The sequence below is a fragment of the Nicotiana tabacum genome, chromosome 16 (genome assembly GCF_000715075.1).
Source record: "Nicotiana tabacum cultivar K326 chromosome 16, ASM71507v2, whole genome shotgun sequence".
Lineage (NCBI taxonomy): Eukaryota > Viridiplantae > Streptophyta > Magnoliopsida > Solanales > Solanaceae > Nicotiana > Nicotiana tabacum.
The window spans coordinates 103,767,916-103,779,214 of record NC_134095.1 but is presented as its reverse complement, the minus strand read 5'-3'; the positions used below and the strand labels follow the sequence as shown (position 1 = coordinate 103,779,214).

Here is an 11,299-nt window from a genome sequence, read left to right as displayed (position 1 = left end):
CTTGAAGAATAGCATTGTGTTGCGCAGGATTTTACATTTAAGAAAGAATTAAAAAAAGGGAAGATGGTTTGCTCGGTTAAAACATCAAGTGCCGGTTACGAGTCGATTAAAAATTGAGCCGTGATAGTTTTGGCCCTTTTTCAATTTAGATTTGATGTTTTCACTTTGAAAATTTTAATTAACGTCTTTTGCTTGTTGATAAAATAAAAAGCAGAAAGAAAGCTCTACTTGCAAACCTACAATGGAGCATATCCGTCTATGATCTTAATCAGGAGGATAAGGACTTGTCTTTGTACTTAGTGCTCGTTTCATTGCTTCCTTCATACATCTTTTGGTTGTAACTTTTATTGTCCTCATAAATAATATTTACATAAATCATATCAAATATTTATGTGATATTTTATGCATAAAAGGGAATAAGAATGGTTTGTAATAATATTTTGAGTACGAAAAATAAACTGCAATCACAAAGATAACAAAAAAGTAATTTTATTAATCAATTGTGAGTATAATTTTGTTTATATATTGATTCTTCTCTTCGAACTATTTCCATAATTCGAGGGCTAGAACAATATTTTCTCAAATATAGGATTGGGAGAACCTTCTTGGGATGTATTTGATCTCCATTAAAGTCAGGCATTATTTAGGATTGATCACGAGGAACGATTTCTTTTAATCTCTCCTTCTTGTTTCGTCAACTGAGGGTCAAAGTGGCATATCTCTCTAGCAAATGATATTATCGATCTTTTTGAATTATTTGATTGTCAAGAAGCATTCGGTCGCATTTCGAATTTATTTGAGGAAGATCGTCTCTTGATCAATTCGACTTTGAGAAAGACAATATTTTATATCTTGATTTCTTTATGAATATTCTAAGTTTAAGGAGTTTTCGAGTTGCCTCTTGAAGGAAATGTGTATTCCCCTTTATAGAGGTATGAGCTAGGGTTTGCAGCAGAGTAGCCTCCAAATAATTCTTTAACGTGGACTCTTGGGTTTGAACAGTATAAATATATTTGTCTTATAGGTGTCCAACTTAATGGTCTAGCCCAAACTTATTTAGAGTTATATGAAATAAAATAATGAAATGACCACAATAACTCTCATGTTAAATCAAATTAAATTTTACAAGGTAAACAAGACATATTTTAATTCTTATTACTGCATTTTATACATTCTTAATTCTTGCATTACAATTCAACCATTACTTATTCTCATATTATAGTCTCTACGTTGCAAATCTTTGCATTACAATTTTCGTATAATTAATCCTTACATTACAATCCTTGCATTATTAATTCCTCGATAATTTGTCACTAAACCAAACGACCCCTTAGCTTACTTCTTAACATATTGCACATATGTAATCTACAATTGTATGATGATGCTTGGCCGTAAGCCGTATTGAGGCCCTCGATATTAATCTCCAACTGGTCCCCTTCTTTTATTAATTCTTGATTTCTTTCTCTTTTATTTGTTTTTGAATACCCTTATTATGAATGTTTATTAACTTCATGGCGTTGCATTATAATGCCTTCGAAATTAATTGGTCCTTTCATTTACAAGCTGTCATGGCCCACAATGCCACCACCTTCTTCCTTTTAATAGGTTTTGAAATAATTAAAAGTGGAAACTGAAATTGATTCCCTTTATCTTTCGGCTACATCCAATAACTCCAACTCAGTCCAATTCATTTTGCCGCTTTTGGTGTTAATCTTTCCTGCATTTGAATTTTGAAGGCTGAAGATGCTCATGAACGAAACCATTGACCTTTTCACTTGCCCAGAAGTAATCATCACCAGCCATGGCTCTTTTTGAATCCTACTAGCTCTTTTATAATGTAGTCTTGTTTCGATAGAACGGGAGTAAAATGTATAACATACTGAAATTTTACATTTGAAAGATAGTTTCACACTTGAAATTAAGCACTAAATTTTGGTAAAGCAATAGAGTTTTGAAAGTTGAAATATGAAAACTATGCGCTAACTTTTGCTGAAGCTATCATTTGATTGGGTACAAAATTTTGAAAAGAAAATTTTTTTTTAGAATTTGTGTTATTTTAACATGATATAATATCTTGCATTCTTAAACATATCATATCATTTGTTTGATTATAAAGGATCGTAATGGCAAATAAGAAATTCAATAACTTCTTTTTAAAAGTTAGGAAGAGATTATTTTTTTAGCATATTAAAAAAAGGGCAGGATTACATAAGTTGGAAGTGAGGGAGTGGGATTGAGGGCTAGCTTACCAAGTGAACTACCTGCCTTTTACAGTTCGAGGTGGAGGGTACAAACTTCATTAGTAGTGCAGCATCTCCTCCCCGTTTTTTTTTTTTTGGATTTCTCATTCGGTGTCAGGTATCTGTATTGACATTCAATTATATTCGGATTCACCCTGCGTAGGGCTCCATTCGTGGGGAAGCACCCTACAAAGGATTTTTCCATACCAAGGACTTGAACCCGAGATCTCTGGTTAAGAAAAAAAACAGTCACATCTACTGTAAATTCAATTAAAAACAAGGGAGTACTATCTTGTATGCTAAAAGTACAAGTTTACTTTCGACCGGATCATTCCCTTCCTTTAATCCAAACCGGCTTCCCCAACCCAAAGGACCAATATCCAATAATTTTCTATGTCGAGCTCAGTCGAATTTATGGAAGAAAAATTCAATTTCTTAACCTCCTTCCTGCAAACACGAAAACAGAAAGTAGAAACTTAGCCTAAAAAAAAAAAAAAAGAAGATTAAATCTTGACATGGAAACAGAGAATTTAACATACAAATCAATCCACAGAAACAAGAAAGTTCATATCATCCCATGATACACCCCTCCCCCAGACAACCAGAAAAAGAAACAAATAAAAAAATAATAATAAATAAAAAAATAGGTGGCTGGACCTGCAAACATGTTGGGAATAAACCCCCTACCAAAATAATATTCACGGTAATAAAAGCGGAATAATAATGTAGCACCGAGATACGGTAATTAACAAGAATAAAAGAGTAACAATGACACCAAGATTTTTACGTGGAAAACCCTTCTGAATAAGGGAAAAACCACGACCCCGAGAGGAGCAACTGATATCACTATAGTAAGGAATTTACACTTTGTAGGCCCGAGTAAAAATACTACAAAGACCACTACAATACTCAAAAGAAATAACCCTCTTTTGATATTTCACCTCACTACAATATCGCTCACACTCTCTATTTTCTTCACAGACTATTTTCTTATACCCTGTCTGTGAAACCTCACTCTTTCTTTCTAGCTCTCAGATATATTTTCCTATGAGATTGTGATTAAAGAATGAGAGCCGAAACTCTCATTTTATAGGCAAAATATGCCTACCAACCTTGACCTTTCAACTTCTGCAGCCTGTCATTTTTGACAGAAAAATGAGAAACGTGAGTTGTCTGCTTCTGCCAACTTTGAAAATGAAGAAGAAAGGAAGAAAACAACTTCCTTAAATTAAGGGGCTGGACCCCACAAATCTCCCCCTCCAGTCTCATTCACCTGAAGGGGATAACACCACAGTTTCTAGTTTGAGTGTATGCGGACAAGTTCTTTGCATAGCTCAAACTTGTCTCTTGGTACCACTTTGGTCAGCATATCCGCAGGATTTTCGCTTGTGTGAATATTTTTGACCTGTAAAGATTCGTTCGCCACCTGCTCACGAATCCAATGATATCTCACATCTATGTGTTTGGTCCTTGCATGGTACACAGAGTTCTTGCTAAGGTCTATTGCACTTTGACTGTCACAATAGACGACATACTCCTTCTGATGCAATCCAAGCTCTTGAAGGAACCGTTTGAGCCATATCATCTCCTTGCCAGTTTCTGTAGCGGCAATGTACTCTGCTTCAGTTGTTGAAAGTGCAACATACTTCTGCAACTTAGACTGCCATGATATAGCTCCCCCTGAAAATGTAAATAAATATCCAGTAGTGGATTTTCTGTTGTCAATGTCACCTGCCATATCAGCATCTGTATAGCCTTTCAAGATTGGATCAGATCCTCCAAAGCACAAACAATCTCCTGTGGTACCTCTCAGGTACCTGAGTATCCACTTGACTACTTCCCAATGTTCCTTTCCAGGATTTTCAAGAATCCTGCTGACAACACCAACTGCGTGAGCAATATCATGTCTAGTGCATACCATTGCATACATTAAGCTTCCGACTGCTGAAGGATAAGGAACTTTAGCCATGTTCCCTTTCTCCTCCACTGTTGTAGGACACATCTTCTTACTCAACTTTAGATGACCAGCAAGAGGTGTGCTGACTGGCTTAGCATTCTTCATGTTGAAGCGTTCTAGTACACGTTCAATGTACTTCTCCTGAGATAGCCAAAGCTTTCTACTTGTTCTCTCTCGAACTATCTTCATCCCTAGAATTTGTTGTGTTGGGCCCAAGTCCTTCATATCAAATGACTTGGACAGATCTCCCTTCAACTTTGCTATCAACCCCTTGTCTTTTCCTAAAATTAACATGTCATCCACATACAACAACAATATAATAAAATTATTCTCAGAAAATCTTTTGAAATATACACATGGATCAGAATAGGTCTTTAGGTATGTTTGACTTTTCATAAATGAGTCAAACTTCATGTACCACTGCCTTGGTGCCTGCTTCAATCCATAAAGACTCTTATTCAATTTGCACACCATGTGTTTCTTTCCAGCTACTTCAAATCCTTCTGGCTGCTCCATATAAATCTCCTCTTCCAAATCTCCATGAAGAAATGCAGTTTTCACATCCAACTGCTCTACTTCAAGATCTAGGCTAGCTGCTAAGCTCAAAATTGTTCGAATAGAAGTCATTTTGACAACAGGTGAGAAAATTTCGTCAAAATCAATACCTTTCTTTTGTTCGAAGCCTTTAACCACCAATCGAGCTTTGTATCTGACCAGCTTGCCTTTTCCATCTTTCTTGAGTTTAAAGACTCATTTGCATTTGAGTGGTCTTTTACCCTTTGGAAGTTCAACCAGCTTGTATGTGCCATTTTTCTGTAGAGATTTCATCTCTTCTTGCATAGCTTTCATCCACTGGTTCTTTTCTGGATGGGACAACACCTCCTTAAGACTTTCTGGCTCCCCCTCATCACTGATGAGGACATACTCTGTGGAAGGGTACCTGCATGACTCTACCCTTGGCCTCTCTGATCTCCTCAGAGGTTGAGGTTGTTCTTCTCCCTGAGTGGGGTGCTCCACTTCCTCGACACCTTCATCAAGTTGCTCCCCCTGCTCAATAACCTCACCAGGTTGCTCCCCCTGCTCGGCAACCTCGTCGGTCGTACTTTCTGCACTTGTGGGATTGTTAGAAGTAGAAGGAATAGTAACAAGGTTAGGAATTATACCATTCTTCGCCTTTTCTGACATATCAGCAGCAGTTCCAACTTCACTTTCTCGGAAGACTACATCTCTGCTTCTGATGACCTTCTTCTTTACAGGATCCCACAGTCTGTACCCGAACTCTTCATCTCCATATCCGATAAATATGCAGGGAACAGATTTATCATCCAGCTTTGTTCTCTGCTCTTTTGGTACATGTGCAAAAGCTCTGCAACCGAACACCTTCAGATGCGAGTAGGACACCTCCTTGTTGGTCCAAACTCTCTCTGGGATTTCAAACGCCAACGGAACTGATGGACTCCTATTGATCAGGTAACAGGATGTCTGAACTGTTTCACCCCAGAATGACTTAGGCAGTTTAGCCATTCTGAGCATGCTTCTCACCTTCTCCACAATGGTGCGGTTCATCCTCTCGGCTACGCCATTGTGATGTGGGGTTCCAGGAACTGTCTTTTCATGTCTGATCCCATGACTTGAACAATACTCTTCAAATTCCCTTGAAGTGTACTCACCTCCATTGTCACTTCGGAGACGCTTTAGCTTTCGACCCGTCTCCCTTTCTACTAGAGCATGAAACTTCTGGAAAACTTGAAACACCTGATCTTTGGTTTTCAAAATATAAACCCATAATTTTCGTGAAGCATCATCAATAAAAGTAACAAAATATTTGTTACCGTCCATTGATTCAATTTCCATTGGGCTGCAAACATCAGAATATACTAAATCAAGTATATTCAATTTTCTTTCAGACGATGTCTGAAATGAGACTCTATGCTGCTTACCAAATAAACAATAGTCACAAGGTTTTACCGTTGTACCTTTGGCATAAAAAATGAGTGATTTCTTGGCAAGAATCTGCAATCCCTTCTCGCTCATATGACCCATTCTTTTGTGCCACAAATCTGCAGAAATCTCATCTTGTACTGCGTTCAATTCACCTTGGCATATTTCTGCATTTGTCCTGTACAACGTGTCACGAGCAACTCAATCACCAATGATCCCTTAGTGAGTCTCCACTTTTGATTCGCAAAATAGTTCTCGTATCCATCTCGGTCTAAAGCAATTCCCGAGATCAAGTTCATCCGCAATTCAGGTACATGCCGCACATCCTTTAGAACCAATGTGCATCCGACATTTGTCTTGATACAAATGTCACCAATCCCCGCAATCTTTCAGTAACTTGTGTTACCCATTCTCACTGTGCCGAAATCACCTGCTACATATCTGCAAAAAAGATCTCTTACCGGTGTGGCATGGTAAGATGCTGCTGTGTCAACCACCCATTCCGACTCTGGACCTGACAGGTGCATGCATTCCTTTTCCTCATTTATAAAGAGGACAACGTTATCATTATTTTGCACCATGGCGGCTGTGTTGTCGTCATTCTTCTGGCCACTGGTTTCACCTTTTCCCTTCCTTGGATTTGGGTAATCTCTTTTGAAGTGACCTGGTTGATCACAGTTGTAGCAATTTCTGGCTCTTGATTTGGATCGGTTCTTTGACTTCCCACGAGCTCCGGATCTACCATAGTTGTTCGAACTCCTTTGATAACTCCTGCCTCTACCTTCTGTGATGAGAGACTGTCCTTGATTTTCAGGCTTCTTTCTCATCTTCTCATTGAGTAGAAGAGCCGATGTGACATCTTTCAATTCAATAGTAGTCTTACCGTGCAAGATGGTTGTTGCCAAATTATCGTACGAAGATGGCAACGAGTTCAATAACAAGATGACTTTATCTTCTTCCTCGATTTTCACTCCGAGGTTGGCAAGCTGTGTGATTAGTCCGTTAAACACATTTAAATGTGACAAAAAATTCGTACCTTCACTCATGTGTAGGGCGTATAACTGCTTCTTCAGGTACAATTTATTTGTCAGCGTTTTGGACATGTATAGGCTTTCCAACCTTGTCCAAATTCCACGTGCAGTGTCTTCATCAATGATGTTATTTACCACACCATATGATAAGTGCAACCTGATTGCACTAACAACTCTTTCATCCAAGTCAGCTCAATCCTCAGCTTTCATGGTATCAGGCTTTTTGGAATCAACATCTAGAAACTTGTGTAATCCTTGTTGGATGAGCAGATCTCTCATCCTTCTTTGTCATGTTGAGAAACCGTTATCTCTGTTGAATTTTGCTACCTCGTACTTTACTCCGGATATTTTTATTTTTCACCAAGTATAGTACTACCGACAGTGAATAGTATTTCAGTGAACGAGCAGAACCTGTGCTCTGATACCAGTTGTTGGGAATAAACCCCCTACCAAAATAATATTCACGATAATAAAAGCGGAATAATAATGTAGCACCGAGATACGGTAATTAACAAGAATAAAAGAGCAACAATGACACCATGATTTTTACGTAGAAAACCCTTCTGAATAAGGGAAAAACTACGACCCCGAGAGGAGCAACTGATATCACTATAGTAAGAAATTTACACTTTGTAGGCCCGAGTAAAAATACTACAAAGACCACTACAATACTCAAAAGAAATAACCCTCTTTTGATATTTCACCTCACTACAATATCGCTCACACTCTCTATTTTCTTCACAGACTATTTTCTTATACCCTGTCTGTGAAACCTCACTCTTTCTTTCTAGCTCTCAGATATATTTTCCTCTGAGATTGTGATTAAAGAATGAGAGCCGAAGCTCTCATTTTATAGGCAAAAATATGCCTACCAATCTTGACCTTTCAACTTCTACAGCCTGTCATTTTTAACAGAAAAATGAGAAACGTGGGCTGCCTGCTTCTGCTAACTTTGAAAATGAAGAAGAAAGGAAGAAAACAACTTCCTTGAATTAAGGGGCTGAACCCCACTTGCCAGAGGGAAATCAAGGAATGGATAGTTTCAGAAGAGGAAGTATAATGATTAGCGTGGCAGTAGAGATAATTAGACAAGATAAATAGATCGTAGGCTTATGCGATGGAAAATGCCGAGAAGATGAAGAGTTTTAACGAAGGCACACATAACACAAACAGGTGATATAGAGTGTCCAGACTCCAGACCGTCCTCCATTTCTAAATCAAAGGAGATCTAAAGACAATTTAAAGAACTCACCATCAGAATTAGACGAAATTGGACACATTTCCATCCGATTGGAAACCTATTTTGATTAATAAGCCAAGGACGGATTGACAATGAAAATACACCAATCCTATTAATGATCTACACGCCCTTCTTAGTTCGTACAATACATAAATCTATATATATATATATATATACATATATACTCCTCTAGTTTCTTTTTTGCTTGTTGGGTTTTTTCTTTCATTAGGTAATACCAATTTTAGGTATATATATTCCAAGTTCATTTTGTCCTCCTTGTGAACAGAATAGCTGCTATTATTGCCGATGGTTGCCATGGTGAATCAGATAAATATGGCTACTAGTATTCCCAAGACCATGGTAGGTATGCTGAGGGAGCTTTCCTGCAGCTTTCTGATAACAGAGAGGAACAACCATCTGCGGCTTTGCCATCGTCTGACGGACACACATCTCATTATAATTAACTTGACCACGATACCATGATGAAGTTACAGTAGTTGGAGGACTAGCTGCAGCTGTGGTACAAAATGACTTAGGCGAGTTCGCATCACAATTACTAGAAGTAGTGTTGGTGGTTGTAGATGATGAAGAAGCAGTGGAAGAAGGAGAAGAGACAACTTTTTTTGTGGATTTGGGTGGTGAAAGAAAAGCTCTGATCTTGAGGGAGGACGATGGTGATGCAGCCGCAGCACGATCATATTCTTCAATGAGATTGACGAGATCTTCATCAGAGGTGATTGACACAAGTGCATCCAAATCTTCTGTTGGCAATTGACACCTTAAAGTACTCATTGCTCCACACATCTCCCTTAGCTTCACCATCAGCTCTGTAAATCACACATCCCACATAAATACCATTTTTTTTAATAAATCTACTACTCCAATCCATAAATATTGTCAAGTAGAGTATTTGTGGACCTATGCCGAAATATTAGTATATATAACAAAAATAACAAAAATAAGTGCAATGACATTTTGCATCTATTGGGTAGCTTATTTAAACATTCCTTAATTGATCTCAACGAGTTGCAAGGGACACTTGAATAAAAGAGGAAAAAATGGGTAATTTACCAGCAAAAGAAATGGAACGATGAACGGAAAGGACACGGGTATAGCCGCCATAATAACGGAGTTTGCCGTCAGGATGACGGGGAAGAATCTTGCCACCATAGCTGGAGAGGAATTTGATATTGGTGGACTTATTAAGGGGTAGTTTATGAGAGTTGATGGAAGTTCCAACCATGATATAATTGAGATATTAGAACTGATAATGAAGATGGGTCCGTATGAATTTGGAAAAGAACAAGTGGGACACCTATGAAGAAAGAGGGAAGAGAGGTTTGAAGATGATTTTTACCCTAGTGACTTCTTCAAGCCTGTGGAAGTTTCACTTCAGAACTCATTTATATACTTGTTTGAAGAGGCAGGGGAGAACGAGTGAGATTTCGGGCCGGGCCGGGCCGGGCCGGATTGGATAAACTAGTAGTGAGACCCCACGCATATGTCAGCTAAGATTCCATACTTGTGGGCTTCAAATTTTCATTTTCGTTTATCTTTTCAAAAAGTGATGGCCATATCTTATACTCCTACACAAATATATTTTCGATCTAGAACAGGAGTATCGTTATTTATGCAGTCCTCCTTCCCCCGAATGTGGGTACGTCGAAACTGTTATGCCCTGGCCTCTGGCTACGTTGGGTTCATATTATTGCAGGTTGAACAAAGCTTGTGATTTCACGGGATTAATTTTTGACAATTATATTTTTACAGTATACTGTTAGGATCGGAAATTTGAGTAGTGCGGAATTTAGCCAAACAATATTATTATGACAATAACAAAGACAATGCAAGTTGATAACAACGACAATTAAGCATATAAAAACGACACATATTTAACGTGGTTCGGTCAAAGTGACCTATATCCACAAGCGGAGATGAACAAATTCACTATAGCAACAAGAGTACAAAAGATCGTACAAAATTAGAGTAAATACTCTAATTTAATCTCAAATACACCCGAGGGAATAACCTCACAATATCACTCCAAAGAAAGAGGATCACACAAGTTTTTTCCAATACTCAACTCTCTTTCAAACAACTCTCAATAAAGGAGGAGAGGAAGAAACAAGAAATGAAGACTCAAGTCGTGTTTGTGTGTCTAAAACGAATTAATGGCATTTCTTTGGGCTCCAAGGTGTAAAAGAAAAGATACAACTTGTACAAATGATATTCACCACACAATGCAATATTTTTGGGTTCCAAAGGATATTGCCAACAAGGTCTACTTTGCAAAAAGGCTTATGCTTATGTGAGATGGACTCCACTAGCCAAAATATTGGCCATATTACAAATCTCCACATTGGCCTAATTTTGATTGATGTACTCCCTCCGGTCCATAATAAGTGACCAATTTATTTTTTTATTTTGGTCCAAAATAAGTGTCCATTTATATAATTAAGAAAGAATTCAATTTGTTTTTACAAAATTACCCTTATGTACATATCCCTCAAAAGTTTTCTTACTCCTCACATTAAATATTTAATTAAGGGTAGTTTAGTCATACTAGGTATTTTTGTATAGAATATAGTATTTTCTTAATGGGCGTGCCAAAAGCAAATTGGTCACTTATTGTAGACCGGAGGGAGTAGTAAATTTGCTCTACCCTCTCCGCAAAAGCCCCAATGGGCATATGTCAAATTTAATGCCATGAAAATCAAACAAGTTGTTTGATACCGAAATTGTAGTACGACTTATAACAATGGATCCCAATAAATATAAACACACCAGATCTGTGTGCTTTCATGATCACAAGAGCACCATGAAATTTTTTCAGAACTCCACCTTCACCTGTGAATTTGCACTCAAGGGATTCTAAAGTGCCCAAAGAGAT

The 11,299-nt window shown here is 37.9% G+C and overlaps 1 protein-coding gene across 1 annotated transcript; it reads right to left on the bottom strand.

The window, feature by feature from the left end:
- Positions 1-8,429: 8,429 nt before the first annotated feature.
- Positions 8,430-9,794, bottom strand: LOC107795156 (uncharacterized). The gene is made up of 2 exons (XM_016617741.2): positions 9,481-9,794; positions 8,430-9,236 (listed from the first exon to the last, which is right to left on the bottom strand). The coding sequence occupies exons 1-2, from the start codon at positions 9,650-9,652 to the stop codon at positions 8,707-8,709; spliced, it is 702 nt and encodes a 233-aa protein (XP_016473227.1). The 5' UTR covers positions 9,653-9,794; the 3' UTR covers positions 8,430-8,706.
- Positions 9,795-11,299: the final 1,505 nt, after the last annotated feature.

Excerpts from the sequence above, each read along its gene's own strand:
- LOC107795156 (XM_016617741.2), bottom strand. The coding sequence starts at position 9,652 with ATGGTTGGAACTTCCATCAACTCTCATAAACTACCCCTTAATAAGTCC. Across the intron at positions 9,237-9,480 it reads TCGTTCCATTTCTTTTGCTG|AGCTGATGGTGAAGCTAAGG; the intron begins GTAAATTACCCA and ends TGTGATTTACAG.